General features: G+C 48.1%; 2 protein-coding genes across 3 annotated transcripts; both read right to left on the reverse strand.

Annotated features, from left to right (window-relative positions):
- Positions 1 to 419: 419 nt before the first annotated feature.
- sars1 (seryl-tRNA synthetase 1) lies at positions 420 to 4,514 on the reverse strand. 2 transcript variants are annotated; one of them, XM_030119508.1, is made up of 11 exons: positions 4,335 to 4,513; positions 3,092 to 3,162; positions 2,759 to 2,839; positions 2,519 to 2,677; positions 2,238 to 2,381; positions 1,996 to 2,151; positions 1,700 to 1,921; positions 1,493 to 1,622; positions 1,246 to 1,403; positions 1,026 to 1,155; positions 422 to 919 (listed from the first exon to the last, which is right to left on the reverse strand). In XM_030119508.1, the coding sequence occupies exons 1-11, from the start codon at positions 4,468 to 4,470 to the stop codon at positions 753 to 755; spliced, it is 1,554 nt and encodes a 517-aa protein (XP_029975368.1). In that variant the 5' UTR covers positions 4,471 to 4,513; the 3' UTR covers positions 422 to 752. The 2 variants fall into 2 exon arrangements, with proteins under 2 accessions (XP_029975367.1, XP_029975368.1); XM_030119507.1 differs by having other exon boundaries at positions 420 to 919; positions 1,026 to 1,403; positions 4,335 to 4,514.
- A 3,337-nt stretch (positions 4,515 to 7,851) lies between these two features.
- Positions 7,852 to 20,807, reverse strand: LOC115407465 (interleukin-17 receptor D). Its single transcript, XM_030117811.1, has 12 exons — positions 20,691 to 20,807; positions 14,982 to 15,066; positions 14,480 to 14,638; positions 14,091 to 14,209; positions 10,722 to 10,845; positions 10,582 to 10,620; positions 10,359 to 10,504; positions 10,202 to 10,276; positions 9,727 to 9,793; positions 9,368 to 9,529; positions 9,091 to 9,263; positions 7,852 to 8,926 (listed from the first exon to the last, which is right to left on the reverse strand). Exons 1-12 carry the CDS (start codon positions 20,805 to 20,807, stop codon positions 8,369 to 8,371), a joined length of 1,824 nt encoding a protein of 607 aa, XP_029973671.1. The 3' UTR covers positions 7,852 to 8,368.
- Positions 20,808 to 20,932: the final 125 nt, after the last annotated feature.

The following is a 20,932-nucleotide window of genomic DNA, read 5'->3' on the forward strand; positions in this document are numbered from 1 at the left end:
CAATAGTTTGTGTTTTCAGATCCGTGCTGAGCTCCTACAACTTTCCCATTGTAGCGTTTGTGGGTGTTTGGCTCATTTCTTTGACACAACTTTCTGAGTCACCAAAATAGTTAATTCATGTTGCTGTATGTTTTTGACACAGCAGATTTGGTCACTTTATCTGTTGACCCATAATGAAATAAAAAAAGAACCAAACTTCTTGAATCTTTTAAATAATAAAGAAGCATCTGCTACAGTCACTATCAGAGAAAAATCGGAGTTGTAGAAATAACTGGGGACTGAAGAGAGCCGCGACGTGAAACTTCTGACCGCAGCTGTACGCATCCGGACGGTTTCTTCACCTCATTAGAATAAATCTACACAGCATCAAGGAGAACGCCGTCACACGCGTGAAGCTGAAATCAAAACCCAACGCTGAGATGCTCCATGTGAACTGTCTTTATTGTTACAGCGAGCGCCACATGCCGATCCTCCCATCGACCGAGCGGAGACAGACGGCTGATCAGAGACAGGAAGCAGACACCAAACACCGAGACGCTCCAGACGTTCCACTCATCGGCGCCAGGTTTTTTGGTCTCGTTTGAGTTTAGAGAAGACAGTTTTCAACTGAATGTGAGCGAATGGAGGGGCTGAGGAGGGGCTGTGGTGGCCGGCTCGGCGGTGAGGGTGGGGGTGGGGGGGTGATGGACATCCTCCTCTCAGGACAGAGACAGGCCGGCTCCGCCCCTCTGCTGAGGCGAGACGAGACGAGTCTACGAGTCGTTGACGGACATGGTCTCCATGGCGGTGGGCAGGTTGGACTCCCCCCCTCCCCCGCCCTGCTTCTTCTTCTTCCCCCCCTCCTGCTGCTTCTTGGACTTCTTGGACACCTCCTGATCGATGGGAGCCGGCTTCACGAACCGGATGATCTCCGTCAGACCTGCAGGAGAAGAAAACTCCGATCAGACTCTTCTCTCCCCTTCAACTCAGACCCCGGAGCACGAGAGCCTCTCCTGATCGGACTGACGATTTATAAAAACGCTCACCGGGGGGCATGAAGGGCCGGAGCGCCTCCGGAACCACCACGCCCTCCTCCGTCTGGTAGTTCTCCAGGATGGCGCACATCACTCGAGTGGTCGCACACATGGTGGCGTTCAGCATGTGCACGAACTCTGCCTGCAACACACACACACACACAGTTAGGAGAGAGCCGTCCGTCCTCCCGCCCGGCAGCAGGAGGCGCTGCCGCCGCCGCCGCCTGCTCACCTTGTCCATCATCTTCTTGGTCTGGCCGTAGCGGATGCGCAGGCGCCGGGCCTGGTAGTCGGTGCAGTTGGAGCAGGAGACCAGCTCCCTGAAGGCGCCGGAGCCCGGGAACCAGGCCTCCAGGTCCAGCTTCTTACTGGCTGCGTAATTCAGGGCGCCTGGAGGTGACAGGAGGACGGGTCAGGTCACGACCTCTGCTGCCCCCTGCTGGTCACCGCTACAACCTGAAGGAGTCGCTTGGGCCCACCTGACACGATGTTGACGATGCGGTACGGGATGCCCAGGCTCTGGTAGAACTCCTCGGCCGTGCCGATCATCTCGTCGAACATCTCCCAGGACTTCCCGTCGTGAGGCGAGGCGTACACGAACTGCTCGATCTGCGAGGGGACGCGTTCCGGGTTGGAGCGATCCGCACCGAGCCGGAAGCCGCTCCGGGGGGACGACGGGCACCCACCTTCTCGAACTGGTGCACCCTGAAGATGCCGCGCGTGTCCCGGCCGTGGGAGCCCACCTCCTGCCGGAAGCAGGTGGAGTAGCCGGCGTAGCGGATGGGCAGGTCCTCGGGCTTTAGCCACTCCTCCCTCAGGAAGGCGGCGATGGGCTGCTCCGACGTGGCGATCAGGTACTTCTCGTCGATGGAGCTGTCGTCGGACTTCTCGCTGCTCTTGCCGATGACCTGAGGGGAAGGCCGGCGGGGGTCAGAGGGGGGACTGAGACCGACGCACCGGCACTACCGTCCGTCCTCCTCACCTTGTAGAGCTCCTCGTCAAACTGGCTGAGCTGCGCGACCTCCTGCATGACCTCCTTCCTCATGAAGAAGGGCGTGTAGAGCATGGTGTACTTCTTGCTGTGGAGGATCCTCAGGGCGTAGTTGATCAGCGCCTGCTCCAGGAACACCAGCGGCCCCTGAGCGCAGCAGACAGAGGAGGAGGAGCCCGGTTCAGGACACGAGGCGCCGTGAACCCGCGGCTCCTCGGCCGTGATTGGCTCACCTTCAGGAAGTAGCCTCTGCTCCCGGCCACCACCGCGCCCCGCTCTCCGTCGAAGCCGTCGATCATGACCACCAGGTCCACGTGGGAGTACTTCTTCTGCGCGCTGCAGTCGCCCCAGGTGCGCTCCACCTTGTTGTCTGCATCCTGCCGTTAAAACAAAATCAATCACTGCGATTGGTCTCCCACCAGGCAGACTTTAAGAGGAAAACTTCAACTTTCTCTGAAATAAGAAAACTTTCCAAGCTTCCTGAGTCGGCGCGGCGCGGAGTCGGACTACCCACCTCGTCGTTGCTGATGGGCACAGACGGGTGCAGGAGGTTGCCGATCTCCCTCAGGTACTCGAAGCGCTCCGCCTCCAGCCTTATCCTCTCGCTGTCGGTTTTCTCCGCCGCCTCGTCCACCAGCAAGCGCACCTTCTTGATCTGACTGACCGTCAGGGCCTGAGGCGGAAAGGCAAGTTGAGAAAGCTCTCTCTCTCTCTCTCTCTCCACAGGCATGACAGTGAGGAGCGTTAATCCTACCGATAGTGTCTCGGCTGTTAGAGACTCCACGTTCTGTGCTTCCTCGGGTACGTCCTCATCATCCCCGACTGGCTCCTTCTTCTGCAGAAACACAGCCAGGATGCGGTCAGAGACACGCCCTCTCTCTCCGCTCTCATCTGACTCGTGTTGCTGGATGAACCAGTATACTGGCAACATGCACTGACTGTGTTCTTATCAGTTACTATTACACCAACTCAGTAGTCTAAACATGAAATACGCCTCGGTGCACGCAACATTCTGATCAGAGGCCGTTCCTCCATGACTTTGATCAAATGAAATCTAACTGTTACATGATCTGGGGTGTTTATCTACCTTCATTTTCTCCCCGATGCTCTTGCTGCAGAGGTTCTTTGCTTTGTTGAGGTTGTCTGCGGTGAAGCGGCCTGTCGGGTCAGAGGTCACAGTCTCATCATGGGATGTTCATACATTTGTCCAGGAACAAGACATCTCTAAAGGTTAGGGACTGAAACACTGGAGATGACTTGAAAAATCAATGAGAAGACCTTAAAGAGAGATGTTCCAGCCACTTGGATGTATGGGAAATGTGACAGCTGTCATTAACAAGTTCACCATTTTATTATGTCTTTATTATGCTGCAGAGGAGGCAGACTTCATGTGGATCTGAGTGACGGTTTGAAGCTGCAGCGCAGGATGAGTTTCTCCATGTAGATGTGTGTGAAGCTGCAGTGCAGGGTGAGGTAGACTTTTCCTGCGGATGAGTGTGTGTGTGTGTGTGTGTGTGTGTGTGTGTGTGTGAGGCTGGGATGAGTGTGTGTAAGGCTGCAGTGCGGGGTGAGGTTGACTTGACATGTTGCTACCGGGGATTGCATCAGATTGCACGTTCACACCCGGCGTCGCTAAGCTAACCCAGCGTTAGCCGACCTCCCATATCAAACTATATATGAGGCAAAAATAGATCGAGAGCATCCGACGACAAGAGTCCGGACCCGCAATTGCAATATATTAAATTACTGTGAGAATCACGGTGAAAGATAACCCCAGAGCTCATTCAGACTCCGTGAATGATGCTAGCCGCGCTAACGTCAGCTAGCCCAGCTGTGACAGCGAATCATGCCTCAGTCAAATCTGGCCACAAATCATTGTTAACCATACTGAAAAATATCTTTGTGTCTCATATTATACACACCAGGGCTGATTAATAATTTATGATTTGCTCACAAATACGGCACAGGTAAAATACAGATAGCTGCAACTATACCCCTCAAACTGAGCATACTAGAAGTGAAAGCAAAGCTCTGCATCCTTCAACAGACGTCACGTAACATTGTGACAGACGCACAGGAAAGAAGGAAAAATAGTCCTTAAAGCATGTTTTATAAATAAGATTATTTTACTTATGGGTGCCGAATTAAAGACAGACTCCATGAAAATGTAAACGAATGTTGAGATCTCCAAAATTACGATGCATTTATCTATTAACGGAGGCGATGGGTAAAAACAGCCAAAACTGAAACGGGGTTCGGGTGACGCTAACGTTAGCATGGTTAGCCACCGCGCTCGCTCGGTAACTGGAGAGAGTGAAGGAGCGGCTCACATTTCCTCCATTCCGTGTCCGCAGCCACCAGCTTGTCCACCAGCGTCACATCTTTAAACCGCTTCCTCTGAGTTTCGCGGACGATCTCTGGGTCGCCGCCTTTGTCGGTCCGGAACAGGTCCAAGTCGAGCACCATGTCTCTCCACGCTGCGTCCCTGTACGTAAATGTGTGCGTGTGTAAGCGCGTGCGTGCGTGTGACTCCCTCACAGGTTGGACGAGATGATGACGCAGTGGCAGGGATGCCAGGTTTGACTGGCCAGGAGAAAAACCCGCAATCACAGAGACGAGTGGCGCAATTATCGTTTAATCAAGCTGTTTTTATCTAACATCAAAGTTATGTCATTAAAAACTTCGGTTGATATTATTAATTCAGAACAATTTTTGTATAAAAAAAAACAACTTTTTTTTTCTTCTCCAGGTCATTTCTTCAATGGTAAGTTCTGAAAAAGAGGAATTCCTGAGAACATATTTAGACTCAAAATTGTCAAAAAAATTGTTTCGTTTCTATAATGTAGATTTTACTTCTCAAAATTACTGTTTTCATTCATTATTTATTTACATATCTAAAAGTCCTTTTCCTAGAGTAATGCAGTCTACAGAATATTTCCCTTACTTCTGTGTACTTTCATGATATTATTGTTGTTTTCGGTCGTGACTGAGTTATTTTTCAAATCTGTGAGATCATTTACTGTAGCAGAGTCAAACATATGGTCCTGGTACTGGAATCGGTCAGTTCAACTTCCCAGTATTAATGAAGTTCAATTGTCATGTTAAAATAATGAATATTGAATATTGATTAAAAGACTGATACTATCATTGTTTTCATTATTAGATAAAAATGTGTTTGTGGTAGCTTTGTGTAGGCTATCTGATTATAATTGTTAGAATCCTTGTTTCTGTTGTTGCACAACGTCCCATTAAGAAAAACAATAGTTTTTATAGGTAACAAAGTATAATAAACCTGAAATGAATGGAAGAACTTGATTTCAATTCAATTCAATTCAATTTTATTTATATAGCACATTTAAAAAAACAACTTCCGTTGGCCAAAGTGCTGCACAGAAAAAGAGAAGTAAAAAGAAAAAGATAGAATAAATAAATAAAAATAACAGGCTCACCTAAACATATTAATAAAACACAGATAAGACAAATAAGACACCAAGAATATACTCCGGTTTCGCTAGTGTTTAAAAAGCCTTCGAGAAGAGGTGTGTTTTCAGTCTGGATTTAAACTGTCCCACAGACTCGGAGGACCTGACATCTCGGGGGGGCTGTTTCAGAGGATGGGCGCAGCTACAGAGAAGGCTCTGTCACCTCTGGTTTTAAGCCTGGCTTTAGGGACAACCAACCGGAGCTGGTCCGCTGACCTCAGGTCTCTGGTTGGCGAGTAGGGCTGTAACATATCAGTCAGGTATGGGGGGCCCAAGGAGTGTAAACACTTAAAAGTGATTAATAAAACTTTAAATTCCACTCGAAAGCAGATGGGCAGCCAATGTAAAGTGCACAGCACAGGGGTGATGTGCTCCTGCTTCTTTGTTTTAGTCAGAAGATGGGCTGAAGCATTTTGTACGCTTTGCAGGCGCTGCAGGGCGCCCCGGTCCAGCCCAACATACGAAGCATTGCAATAATCCAAACGAGAAGTTATAAAATCCTGGATCACTCTTTCAAAATCAGCCAGAGGAAGATAAGATCTGATTTTGGCCAGAGTCCTCAAATGGAAAAAGCTGGTCTTGATGACAGAACTCATGTGTTAGTCAAACTTAAACAAAGGGTCGACCATCACCCCCAAGTTTCTCACAAAAGGACGGCAGAAGGAGGACAGAGGACCAATAACACTGTCTTGTCCTTGCAGGGGGTTATTTGGACCGAACACCAAAATCTCAGTTTTATCCTTGTTTAGGTTCAGGAAGTTAGCACTCATCCATGTCTGGACATCACTGAGACAGTTCTGCAGTGTTTTTACTGCAGACTGACAGTTACTGGCTGTGACGGGTAAATAAACCTGGATGTCCTCTGCAAAGCAGTGGAAGCAGACTTTATGCCTTTTAAAGATAAAACCCAAAGGGAGCATGTACAACGCGAACAGGACAGGTGCTAGTATTGAACCCTGGGGGACGCCATAATTCAGGGGAGACACAGAGGATGAGTATTGGCCCAGATTTACAGAGAAGCTTCGATCAGAGAGATAGGATCGAAACCAATTTTGTGCCGTACCCTTAATGCCTTCATGTGTCTTCAGGCGGGACAGAAGGATGCTGTGATCCACAGTATCAAAGGCGGCGGACAAGTCTAAAAGCAAAAGGACAGCAGATTTTCCTGTGTCAACAGTTAAAAGAAGGTCGTTAAAAACTTTTAAAAGGGTAAGACACGGAGGACTTTGCCCTTAGTTTTACTGCTGCTTGTTCTCATTCAGGAAGTGTCATGCAGATTATAGAGCACCTCCACCTCCTAGTGTAGCTTAATCTATCATCCAGATCATAGAGGATCTTCCTCCTTCTGATTTCATTTGAATTTATTGAGTGAATCAGTTACTAACATAGACTGTATGTAAAAGATAAGAGGTCAGAAGTAATGCATCACTTCTTCATGCCCAAGTCTGTGAATATACATCATTACGTATACATGGTGTATTCAGACCTGTGGAGTCAGATGTAACTCCTGAGACAGAGAATAGTTGCTTGCATTTCACTTTAATAAAGTTTATATGAACCACATGAAATAAAAAAAGTTACAAAAATATAATGTAATAGACAAGATAACAATATTTTGATGAAAAAAAAGACACGATCTACTGAAGCATTCTTCTGCAAATTAGACAGAAACAGAAATAAATAATGAGTATCTGTAAACATGCACATGTACAAAGTTCATTTTGTACTTCAAGAGAAACATTCTCAAAGAGTAACTTTGCCTTTTCAAGATGAACATTATATATTTTTACAATGCTTATATTATTATTTATAACAATATTGAAGCACTTTGCATATAGATTAATTACAAAAAAAGAGTTTCTGGCCACTGCAGATGTGAATACATTACTGAGGTCGTAGTGCAAGTTTTCTGCACTGATCTCAAATCAGCTGTCAAAGATGAGTTTTCATGGTTTTGCAGCGTGTTTACTGCAGACTCCATCACATCCACACCAACACACTCCCAAATTCTTCATGTAAAACACACTTGCGCAGCCAGCAGCCAGCGCCAAACAATTTCAGCTTCTTTCTCTTCCAGCTGAAACATGAAGGTTTTAAATAAAGGGGGCGTGGCCTATTAACTATTAAATGAAGATTAAATGAAACATGTAGTTGCAAAATGATCCATGTCTGTGTGTGTGCATGAATAATCAGACCTGTGTGTGTGATGTTGGATTTATGAGGAGGGAGATTTGTATGAGTCCTGCTTGGAAGAGGCAGGATCCTGGCTCTGAGATTTATCCTCCTGCTGGACCCAGACTGAACATCACCTCCTCCCACCTCACATCTCCCAGGACCTGCGGCGTGCCGACATGACCGTGCGCTTGCCAGGACCTGCAAATGTGTCTACACCTCTAAATCAGGGGTCTAAATGGGAATTCTGCAGAGATTTGATTGTAATTTTGTGCTTCTACTTCACTCTCAATGTGAAATGAATTAATGCACAAAGATTTCAGACAGAGCAGCGGAGGATCTGAAGAAGTGCTGGCTTGATTGAAAAATAACAAAACAGCCTGTGAGTTCAGGCTGAGGGCAATAAAAGGCAGAATGATAAACAACCTGTCAGGAGAGCAGTAAAATGTGTTTTCACTGAGGCCTGAATGAGGTGAGGGCGATGGCAGATGGATGAACCACCATCACAGGCCAGAATTCAGCTGTGGTCGGGTTTGAATTTCATAGCGTCTATGATAAAATCTCTCCTACAACAACTGAAAACGGAATCTAATTTAAACTGAGCCTCAGTCCCTTATTTAAAATCCTTTCATGTTTCTGTGATCAGGCTGGAATTAACCCGTTAGCGGAGCGCTCCGGCTGCTGGACATATCAACGCCATCGTCCACGGTTCACACCACCGCCTCTCCTTCATCCTCAGAGAGCTGCCTCTCGGCTGTCATGGCCGCCGCCGCCTCGTGGATGGCACGCTGCAGAGCGGCTCCGGACGCCACCTGGGCGAACCCTTCCTCTGAGACGTGGTCTATCTTCAGGTAGCCGCCGGGCCGGTGCAGCGCCACGCCGTGGAGGTGGGAGAAGAGCAGCGGCAGGTCCCTGGTCAGCGTGTAGTGGGACACCAGCCTCAGCTCGGCGGGGATGTCCGTTTCTTCAGAGTACCTGAAAATGGCCGCCATGTATTTGGACAGGTCCTGGCCGCGGGCTCTGGCCCGGCACACCTCCTCGCCGATGAGTCGGACGGCCACGTCCGAGTCGTGGGCGTCGGCCTCGAGGTCTGGCGTGGTCTGATTGTGGTCCCCGCTCCGGCCCGCCGGCCCCCGGGGGCCACGTTCGGGGCGGAGGCCCCGGGAGCACACCACCAGGACGAAGTCGCTGTCCCGGATGTGGCGGCAGTGCCACGCCATGCTGCCCTCCTCGGCCACACCCAGAGAGTCCCACAGGTCCAGGTACACCTGAGGAGCACAGCAACAGCAGTCCAGTGTGAGAACTGGCTCCAGACTGGCACACTGCGGCTGCATTCAGAAGATTTTCTGCACGTTGAGAAGCTTCATTATGATTCGTAAACAACACCATCATCTGCGTACGTGGAGACCTCGCCGGCAGCAAGCAGCAGTACCTGAGTGGCCATGTGCTGCTGGATGAAGGCTCCTAAGTGCAGGACCGCCCTGACATGCGCCGGGCCGTCAGAGCTGCTGTAGCAAATCAGAAGACGAGGAGGACTCGGACGGCTTTTGGACAAAGAAACCACTTCTTCCTGAGTCTCGCTGTCTTCGTGATGTTTGATGATGTCTGAGGAGGAAACAGAAAGAGGCCGGAGGTGACCGGGGGAAAGGCTATAGCAGATGATAAATCCAGGCCTTATTCCAGGTTCTTTTCTTTTGTTGACATTGCACCTGGTTTCATGCTTGAGGACTGGAGTTTCTTCATGTGGAATCGGGGCCGCCTCTTGAGAAAAGCTGCCAGCATGACAACAAACGCAACCAGAGCAATGAGACCCAGAGGAAGGACGACGGCCAGGGAGGTGGAGACGGAGAACGGAGGCTTGGAGAGAGGTCCTGAAGGAACGGACGGGAGAGGAGGGAGGTGAGAAGACTAAAGGCTAAAAGATGTCTTTCACTGACATAAACATTGATATACCGAGAGAAAAAGGCTCAAAAAGTGCAGTGACTGAACCTTAAAACATTATATCTGTCTAACAAGTAGGAATAAAATCGCCAGGCGTGAGCCACAGTGAACCATCAGACTCTCTCACCTTTATGAAGCCTCATGACCTGAACGTTGAAGGTTTTCCTCACTGCATCCACTTCATTCGCCGCGATCTGAGACAGAGAACAGCTTCAGCATTGAGTCGGTACAAAACAAAATCAAGTGGAACAAGGATTAGGAAAGTGAGAAAATAATCAAATAAAACACAGCTTGAGCTTAGAGCCCTGTGAGTAGTTTAACTTATTGAAAACATTATTTTTTTTATAAACAAAGTTATTTGTTCCATGAGTTCTACATAAGCTAAAAAGAACATCTTCAGAGTTGAAATTACACTAATTGCAACCATTTTTATGAAACTTTAAAAATGTTTTTATAACTTAAAAGCTAAAATATTCCAGGACAACACAAAAAGAATTTTACTATTACAGTTTTTTGAAAAATTTCAACTTTTTGGTTTTTAAATGTAATGCTTTTTTCACAATAAGAGCATCGATATTGAAGTTAAAAATATATATTTTTACCGCACAAGTGTAATTGGTTCCTTCTTGGAGGCCCTTCAGCTGGTATGTGTGGTGAGTTTTGTTTTTGGTGGAATTCTAGCGAAAAAAAACAAAGTTATAAAACCCATATAATCTGATTTAAACAGGAGGAGGAGGAGGAGGAGGAGCAGCAGCGCACCGGAGTGATGTCGGTGTATTTCTTCAAGCCGTTGGCGTGACACAGGGAGAAGTAGCTGCGGATGCCCAGGTCCGGGGGCGCCAGGTTAAAGGTCACGGTGATGGCGGTGCCCTCCTGCTGGACCTCCACCTGGTTGGGGTACCAGTCTGCAGAGAACACAGGCAGACGTGCAGCTGAGCGCCGGAGGACAGCAGGCGCCAGCAGGAGGCGCCGTGCTGCTCACCTTCTTTGCACTGCTCCAGACTGTTCTTCTCTGCACAGGCTGCAACAAACAAACAAACAAACAAACCGAACAACACAGCACTGTTATTACTGTTCTCCAGGTTTCTCTTTGTGTGTGTGAGTGTGTGTGAGGCGACATACAGCGGGTGGAGAAGGTCTGGCTGTGGTAGAACTTCTCCCACTGCTCGGGCACCGGCAGGGCCATGACCGTCACAGCATACTGGGCGCCCAGGAACAGGCCGGGGAACGGGTCGGAGCGGTACACCTGCAGCACAGCGTCAGGACCGGATCAGTTCTGGAGCAGCAGGGACGCCGAGTCAGAACCGCTCACAGGTCTCACGGAGAACCGGGGATGCTGAGGATCTGTGGGGATCTGGAACCTGCTGTCCTGTGTGGTCCGAGGCAGGGTTCTCCTGGTTCCTGCACCGTTCCTCCATCCTGCAGCTCCACCTGCCTCCGTGATGCAGGCCCGAGCCGCCTGCCGCCGCCGTCTCTCCATCAGAGAGGATCAGTCCTCCATCGTGCCACAGATGTGTTCCTGATCACCAGGATTAGTGTCAAAAAGCTGCTCCAGTTGTTTTAGATTCCTGCCTTCAGCCTTTTTCCTCTCGTGTTTGAACTTTTTTAAGATGTTCTGCTGATAACTAAATTAAAATGAGCTCAGATTTTTAATGAAATGTTTAAATATTTCAGTCCCAACATCTGTTTGCTTCGCTCTGCTCTGCTCTGCTCGGGATTCGATATGGCTTCAGAAAATATGCAGATTAATAATAAGCATGTCTTTTGAAGAAGTCGGGCTCTAAAATGATTTACATATAGTTCACAAATGAATAAAAGCAGACAGGATGTCAGATGTTAAAAGTCAAACATTTCAGTATTAGATAACTGATTTGATTAAATGATGGGAGGAGAAACAAGAAGCTGGAAACCTTAATGCTTCTGATAAAACTCTGGTTCTGTGACTCATACGTGAGAAGACCAGGGAATAAAAGACCATTTCTACAAGGTGAAAATGGAAACTATTTATGAGGAGTAGCTTTAAAATCATGGAACAACTGGAAACATGTTCTTCGATGTAAAATCTGATTTAACATCATGTGAAGACTGACATCAGGAGGAATCTGAATGAGACCAAGCAGGAGGTCAGACCTGCTGCTCATGTTTGGTGTTTGAGCCTCAGGCTGTAATAAACCCAATTTTACTAGATATCACTGATGATCGCTGCCATCAGTCACTGCCTGTGAACACAGATAAACTCGATCTGTGTCACATCAAGAATGAAGACGTTCCGGTTCGAAGCCTCCCTTCAGTGAATTTGAATTGAAATTGAAATGGTGCCGAACTGGTACAGAAGAGAAAGGAGTGACTCGCACACGATGAGAAGCTATGATAGCAGGAGGGACCAGTGACGTCTGGAGAGCTGTAAAACAACCCTGCTGTTTACTGTCCTGATGTTGCGCTGCAGGATGCACTCCTCACAGCAGACGCTGTAAACTCCGGGCTTCTCCTCACCTGGCTTCACTTCAGACGTTAATGTAAAGCTGTAGAGTGAAATGCGGGAGAAAATGCACGCAGCTGTTTCCAGTAAAAGAAACACGGCGGGGCGTTCCGCATGTTGGCCACAGAAAATCACACATTTCCTGAAACGCAAAGAAAACTCCTGATTCTTATAGCTGTGATAAACTCTGCAACGTCTTCACTGGGGGGTGGAGGAGTCACCTCTTTAACACACACACACACACACACACACACACACACACACACACTGTGAGGCCTTTTTATTCTCCTCACATCTGGATTTTACTGTTGCAGCATGTTCTGTTTGTTTGGGTTTAAATAAATATCTGGGTTTCCAGTCATCTGCTGCCTGCAGTCCGTTCTTCTCTGAGTCAGTCTCTTGTCAGGTGGAGTCTGTTAAACAGGTTTATTTTCACCACCTTAACCCACTATGGGGAATTCAGTTAAATACTAATAAATCTCCAGACTGTTGACCAAAAATACTTACTTCAATTCAAACTTAAAGAGTCTAAATATGATAAAGATAGAATGGTTTTTCTGTGATGAATTCATCTTGAGCGCCACTGAGATACAAATATTATGTACAATTAGAATAACAGCAGTTTAAATAGGGCTTCCCAGCAGAACTGGGTCAAACATACAGCAGGTTTCTGTTAGCTCAGCCACAGTCTCTCTGAGTTTACGACATGTTCAAGTTAAATCCATCAATAGAGTGAATTTATTGATTTTATTTGTCTAACATTTCGCAGCAGCAGTTTAACAGAACAATTTAATCAAGTTGTATATAGCTGTCATCAAATGAGGAAGTTTCTGGGTTTGAGTGAAAACAGTAATAAATGCTGATGTTAATAAATTTGATGAAGCCACAGGCGAAGATCTGAAGTTTTCCAGTTCAGCTGCATCTAAACACACCTCTGCACTTTCAACCATGAGTTTCACAAGCCCAACAGTTTGTTGACTTTGTTGTTTCTGATGATTTTTCCACTGATTTGGGTGTTTTGTGCTGTTTTACCTCTGAGGATGACATAAAGAGAAATCAAACCAATTCAAACTTTTCCATTTCCTCATCATTGTCCTGAATCAAGCGGTCAGCCCAGAGCTCTGCAGCCTCCACCGCCTGGTTTTCTGATGCTCTTCATTTGGACGTCAGCAGGACCCAGACCCAGGACTTGCACCAGTGGTGCAGTGGTTTGCACTCCCATACTGTACCTGGTTTGATTTCTCTCTGTGTGGTTTGCACGTTCTCCCTCAGCGCGCTCAGGTTTCCTCTCACAGTCCACAGACGTGTGTTTGGATAATCGATGACTAGGTGGGAATTATTATTAGCGGTTCAGTGTAGAACAACTCGGAAGTTACTGGAGTCACTTTCTTTCATTGGAGCCCCGCCCCCTCTGGACCCATCAGCCAATCAGAGGAAAGCACAGCTGGTGACTCTCCAGACTGGCTTCACCCCATCCTTCACCCGTTCACCAGCGCCTGGGAGCGCTTCCATCGTTTCTCCAGAAACAGCCGCTGCCGGGGGAGGCGAGCGCCGGGAACCTGCCGGGTGAGGAGCTCAACCCGCCGCTGGCAGCATGGAGGATGTGCACGTGTGAGCCACACATGCCTTTCACTGACGCCAGGCAATAATCTGGAGCCAGTTCTAACAGTTTAACGTCTTGTTTTGGATTTATGGACATGAAGACGTGTTTGACTGTTGTCACCATGGTAACCAAGACATTCAGCTCATGCCAGCTGAATTCTTTCTTTTTTTTTTTTTTTTTTGCCTGAAAAACATGGTAATGTGTTTATTGCTACAATGGGACAAAGTCGTACATATTCGTGCTAAAAGCTGCCTGGGAAGGGGAGGGGAATCGAAGCGGTCACACATCCATGGGACTGATTAGAGCTAACGAGGAACACTCATTCCTCCTGACGCGCTTTCAGCTCGTTACACAAGCTTCACGCTCGTGGCAGGAGCTGATGCAGAAGAGAGAGCGGAGCGGCACCAACCTTCTGAGTGTGTGAGGCCGGCAGGGAGACGTTCCGGTGGAAGAGGAAGAGCTGACAGGACGAAGCAGAGCCTCCCAAAGCCTGGAGCGACACCTGGAAGCCCCGCAGGAAGGCGATCCCTGACAGACACACCAAGGACGGCCTTACTTCAGTGACACACACACACACACACACACCCACTGCACCCTGTCAAAAAGTGTGTGCTGCATGTGTTTCCCTGCACGGTCTGTTGAACCTGTGACGTGACAGCTTATTATCAACTTCATCAGTCACGCAGCGTCGGAGGCGACGGGCTCTGTCTGTCTGCCTCCGTCAATAAATCTCAAGTGTTTCAAATCACAGCCGGAGGAACGACTGGAACCCCAGCCCGATGGTCCGACCCAGCCTACCGTAGGGACTGGGCCTCCAGGAGACCACCGCCGTGTCCGACTTGGGGTCGGGGTCGTGGAGGAACTCCACCTTCACGTCGTCCGGAGCTTGGACGTAGTGCTGGCAGATTTTGGGGTCTTCTCTGCCGACCAGCTCGAAGCACGGCCAGGGAACGCAGCCTGGGGAACAGGAGGGCAGGAGGGTCCTGCAAGTCAGCTTTTGATGCACTTACAATCCAGAAAATACAGCATATTTAGTGAGAATCAAGTCTGTTGCCAGTTGAATTTCGTCTCAAACATTTGCCATGAGACCCATGTGCTCCTCGTAAAGAGAAGCGCTGCTTCCCTTCAGGCTGGTTTGCGTTCGAAGCCTAATCCAACGAGCAAACTTCGCCATGTCTGCTCCTTATGCAATTTCATGCAGATGAACACTAAGTGCTGCTGACATCTGAGGAAAAACTGCATCTCATGCTTGAATGCCGCTTTTTCAGAGGGCCCAGAGCTCTGCAGGGTGGACACTCACTTCCAAACGCCCCGCCGGCGCTGAAGCCCAGAGCCGTCTTGACATCTCCTCTGCTCACTCGGCAGTACTCGCACGCCGGTCCACCCTGGAGAAGAAAAGCTCGTAGTCAGGCTCCAGAGACGTAGGTCATTCACACGTCCGGTGCTGACATTTATAGAGTTGAGTCGGGTCTGCCAGACAACGCTGAGCTCCCTCGGCCTCCTCTCAACACAACGTACACTTTTCTAAAACATTTGCATCGAGAACAAAACCTTCCAGTGAGCTCAATAAAGAACATCATGGCTATTCTTCCAGCTCCTAAAGCTTCCTCATTAAACTCTGTCTTGTGGAGAACCAGCTGTTTTTTCCCATGTACTTTAATTATAGACTATAAAAGTGAGAACGGACAAAACGTTTCAGCATTTAAACTGCAGACACCGAGAGATCCTGTATTAAAGATCTTTCTTCGCTCCCTTTGGGGAGATTTCTTCACCCAGCAGACCCACCAGGGAGGCGCTCTGGGGAACTGTTGGAGGAAATACACTCACACACAGGGAGAACATGCAAACAGTGTTTGAACCTGGAGCGCCTGGCTGTGAGGCGACGGCACTAACCACTGCACCATCGTGTGGCTGATTGAAGTGACGAGCATTAAGACTGCTGCAGCAGTAACATCACGCCACGTGACTGCAGTCCAGTTCACCTTTACCGTCCCCAGGGAGGACTCGACCCCCCTCCCCCACCCCGACATCCCCCAAAGCACCAAAACCTCCTGTCAGATTCATAGAACACATAAAAAACCCTTCCTGACTGAACTATTTGAGCTTTTTCTTTGGCTTCACTTAAAAAGGCCTTCATGTTCAGAAATTTGCCCGAAAATCGATAAAACAAACGGTTGCTTTTTGCTAACCTTTAACAACTTCATTACCAACCGATACAACATGCAGGGATTTGTGAGTCAGACATGTTTATGGAGAACCACTTCTGTTGATTTATCTAGAAAATCCTGCTGGAAACCAACCTTAGAAAACCCAGAAGAAGTGAGTTTTTTTCTCAGTTTCATCTCTTAATGCTTCCTGACATCAGTGAGAAAAACTACCGCGCAGTCACAGTCAGGGGTCTCCGGCAAACGAAACCTGAGCCGGTCGTCAGGAGAGTCACGTCAACTCCACTAAAAGTTGATTTAGCGGCGCTGACGGTTCGAAACCCCAAGAGTCCAGTGGAGGGTAGAGGAACCGATCCAGCTTTAGTGGCAGCTGGTCTGGTTTACAGGACTGGACTGAAATAACATGTTCTTAGTTCTTAGTTACCAGAGATCTTCATGTGGTTTGTTTCGTCTGACTGAATCTTAACTCAAAGCAAAAAAGGTTTAATTCAGTTCATTCGACCATCTGCTGCGTTACAAACAACCACTGCTCCGAATCTCTGGTCCCTGTTGAATTCATCAAACATTAAAACACTTCGCAGATCAGAGAAAAGATGGAAGTGAAACCATCTGCACCAAGACATGGAGCGACATTCGGTTTGACCTGAAGGTGTGAGAAATCGGTGAAAGGCTCATTAGAACGTCCCTCTAACGAGCCGGCACCGGCCCAGCAGAGGGGTTTGGTTCCAGAACATCTGCAGGTACTTACTGATCCCGGCTCAGACAGAGGAGACGCACTGACGGCCCGTCGCAGCCAATCGCTGGAACCAAACCCCAAGTTCAGAGCTCGGTTCTGCTCCTCAGAGCGGTTAGAATTTAAAATAATAGAGTGTTAAATAACAGCCGTTTCTATAAGTATGCCGGAGCAGAGGAATCTGAAATATCTGCTGCCCACCGAGAGGCTCCAACAGAATGAACATGAACGCTGAGCTGAAGGAAAGTCCCCAATAAACAAATGAAATCTTAGTCTTTCTGAACAACACAAACCTTAACTAAATGGCCCCAATCAGGAACCCTGTTCTTATAACACTGTCTTAATTTATGACTAGAGTGTAGTATGTTATTTGGTGATGGAGAGATTTACTAAAAAAAAAATACAAAAAGCAACATGAACACGGCATCACAACAGGGTTTCCTCAGAGCTTGAACAACTGGTTCAGATGATCAGTCGGTGTTTCTCCTCCTCTGTTCTGAGATCTGTGGCCCTGTCGGGTAATTTCAGCGGCATGCGTGTCTCCACTCGCCCTCACAGTATGCATTTAATGCTAATGGCAGCGCTGTGCTATGTCTGCACAGCTCACTGAACTGTGGACGCAGCAGTCACTTCTACTGCTGCAATATTCATCTTTTTGGACTTTTATATTCTGCATGGTGATGACAGGTGAGATGGGACGCACCGGAGGAGCAATCAGTCTCACACCTGACACCCCCGCTCGGCTAACATCCACATTTTGAGACAAAAACAAAAGTCACATTTAGCATTATTTTTTCTCATTCTTTTAACTTGATCCAACACAGACTTATTTTTGGCCTGAGTTGCTTTGCAATGCTCAGGCCTGAGCAGGAACTTATGAAACAGAACTTCAGGAACAAAGACACAAAAGAAGACACAACCAAACAAGAGGTAGATTTACCTTTTGAAAGACCCACTGCCTGATGGTTTGAAATATCAAACAATCCAACAAAGACAAGTCTTCTCTTTCAAACAACATAATTGTCCCATTAGGTCTAACTGATTTAGATTTTTTCCATAAACTGGCTGCTTTCACTTCATGAAAGTAACAGCGTTCCTTCCTCCGCAGTGGGTTTTGCGTGCAGGACTGCATCTCGACAAACAGGACAGAAAAATGAGTCAAATACTGCGTCAGCCTCAGGCTTCATCTGCATGTGTGCGTTTCACACAATGGTAGTTAAGCTGTCAGGCTGAGCAGTGGCCATCAGAAAGCCTTTGTAGCCTAAACGCTGAGTTGCACGCGAAGCAGCAGGGAGACCCGACTCGCTCGGCGAGGCCTCCAGAAATAGACGTGCGAGACACGTGTGAGGATTTCAGATCCGTCAGAAAGCGACACCAGCTCCAGGAGTGATCCTCCCCATTAAGAGATGCGGCTTATTGAGGTTAATTGATCAGCTGGTGTCACCGAGTCTTTGTGTTTCGGGTGTTAGGCGAACCGCATGCCAGGACTCACACCTGCGCTCGTATCTCGGTCTCATGACCCGGAGCGCTCCGGAACGCAGCCTGTACAGCATTCAGGGCTTTTTGACGCAGGTCAAGCCAGAACACGACCCGCTGGAGGGATTCAGTCCACTGCTTTCAGCTGTTTTCAGACAGAGCTGAACCTTTTCATAAGGAGGAAGTGATCATGTTCAAAGGCTGTTTGTGCTTCACAGCTTATTCTTCGAACCCACAAACACAAAGCTACTATTTGTGAAAAGGATGGATTTCTTCCCAAGCCTCATCAGTTGAGTAAAAAAATGCTGGACTGACTCAGAAGTACGACCGCAGGTTGGGAACGGCTTCAGGACAATCGCCTCGCCGCCGCCAGCTGGCTGAGCTGCAGCCGACGGCGTCCAGGCTGGAGGGAACGAGAGGCGAAGAGGAAGAGGGATGAAACACGGTGAGTCTACATCTGATGCAGGAACATCGCTGCGGAAAGGACAAAGTGCAAAGTCAAGGATGTTCCCTACATCGGGGTCACACTGTGCCACAATCAGTGGATAAACTCTTCAGTCACAGCCAGTCTGTCAAAATCCGCTGAGTCCTCAGGTACATTTTCACTCCAGATATGAGGAAAATCCCCTCTTTCATTCACGAAACTGAGGAACTGAGTAAAAGCTTCAGTGTTTCTGATCAGCGGGAACATGAGAGAGCGATTCCCCCCGGGGAAATCAAATCTCTGGCAATATAAACGTTGGTTTATCGTGCTGGCTGGAGATCACGTTACCAGAGTGGCAGCTGTTTAACGATCGTGTTTATACCCCAACAAATCTGTCAGGAACACACCGAGAAAGCTCCTAAACTTTTTAAGAGTCAACATAAAACCTGAGCAGAGGCTGAGGCTGAGACTGGCACCTCAGGTGGACCCGCTCCGGACCTGACGTTTCCATCCTGTGCAATGAAAATCACTAGCATTATTTTTGTGCAGCTCCTCAGTTCTGCCTGTGGTTAGAAGTTTATTTGCCGTTTCACCTCGTTGAAAGAGGAGTGCCGTGAAACGACGCACGTGGTTTTCAGTAAAGCCGGGATCGGCGCTATACGTCAAAAAGCTGCCCGGCCGAGGCCTCGTTCCCACAGAGGTGCCATGTGTTCCCCAGGTGAGCACAGCCGGCCGCCCGCTGCAGGGGAAACACGTGAACAGTCAGTCTGGTTCCTCTTCTGCTGCTCACTGTGAGGGGGGCAGTGTGGGTAATGCCACTCTTACATTGAAGCAACGATGCAGCTGATTTCAGAGTGTGGTTTCCGATGGAAATCCACCGAGATTCGACGAGGTCAATGAGAAACAGATCATCAGAAAGCTTTATCCAACAGCAGCTCAGAGGTCACGTCTTATGTAAAGACGGAACAAAGGCCTGAATCCTGAGTCATCAAATTGCAGCGAAGTACAATAAACAATACAAGATTGGATTAAGAGGATATTTTTAGTTTATATATTCTTGTGAACAATTGGAGCATTTCGCCTGTAACCCCGCCGCACCCTGCACTGTTTCAAATTAAGAGCTTTTATTTCACATTGAGGGCGATCTCGATGATCATTCAGTGCAAAAGGTCAAAGTGGCATCATGATCATCCTCATGAACTGACCGTGCATGTTTGACTTTCTGCAGGGAAAAACAGTTTCTAAAATCATCGTTTCAGAAAGGAAACAGTGTACAGCACGTGTGAAGGCCAAAAAACCAAAAGAAATAATATAAAAAGTAGCAGCCAAAGAAACTAAGAACTGAAATTAGCTTTTGAATCAACCAAGAAGACACAAAATTACATTTACATGTTGCAATTTCACACTTTGTAACCGTGCAATAGCTTCCTGAAAAGGCTGTTGTCATTATCAGTCGATCGATTCATTAATCTCCGTGGCAGACAAAGAGTAACTCCTGTCAGTGTGTGATGGTGTCTGAGCGAGACTGGAATAAAGACACGAATCACACTGCTCTACACCGCTGATAACCTGTTGGGATGGCTGGAGACTGACTCACATGCTGGATCAAACTGGAACTCATTCACTGAGTTTGTTTGTTTCACTACATTTCAACTGAAACATTCCTAATAAACTGACGACTAGTAGAATGTTTTACCTGCAGAACTGGAAATGAATCCTGATTTGGATCAATGTTATTTCAAAGTTGGTGAAGAAGAAACAGTCTTAACATGGAACTCTAGTTGATTTTTAACGGTGCTAAAAATGCCCTGTAGTTACTGAATGTTTGTTTGAACAGCAAATTATTGACTAAAGAAATGACTTTGTGTGTCAAGGATTTTTACAATTCTGAAGGAAAAGACGCAATGTAGATCAGGATTTATTTCAGTGTGTGTGTGTGAGAACTGTTCTGTCAATCAGACACACTTCTGCACACCGAGAGCTTTTCATGTGTCTTCAGGCTCTTCGCCGTTGTTGTCGTGAGGCGTGAGAGCTGAGCGGTACGAACCTAAACCCTTCCTCCTCCTCCTCCTGACATCCAGAAGACAAACAGAAGCAGCAGCTTCAGTCAGAGGTGTGTGTGAAACAGAGCCGACCGGCACCGGGCGTCCTCCTCTCTGTCTGGAGTCGAACGTGGACCCGGTCGCAGGGAGCGGTGGAGACGTGTCTTACCTGCCGGATACAGTCCAGGCTGCAGTCCTGAGGCGCGACGGCCCCGGCGAGCTCCCGAGCCCGGAGGGCCGGGGCCAGCGCCGCCAGCAGGTAGAAGATCAGAGGCGTCCTCCACATGCTGCTACAGCCGGAGCGCCATCGCCAAACCACGGAGGGCTGCGGTCCTCGGGCTGCCAGAGGGAGATCTCAGAGCCCGAGAGCGTTCGGCTGGTGTGTGAGAGCGAGTGACAGGAACGCAGAAT

The sequence above is a fragment of the Salarias fasciatus genome, chromosome 20, assembly GCF_902148845.1.
Source record: "Salarias fasciatus chromosome 20, fSalaFa1.1, whole genome shotgun sequence".
NCBI classification, from domain to species: Eukaryota; Metazoa; Chordata; class Actinopteri; order Blenniiformes; family Blenniidae; genus Salarias; species Salarias fasciatus.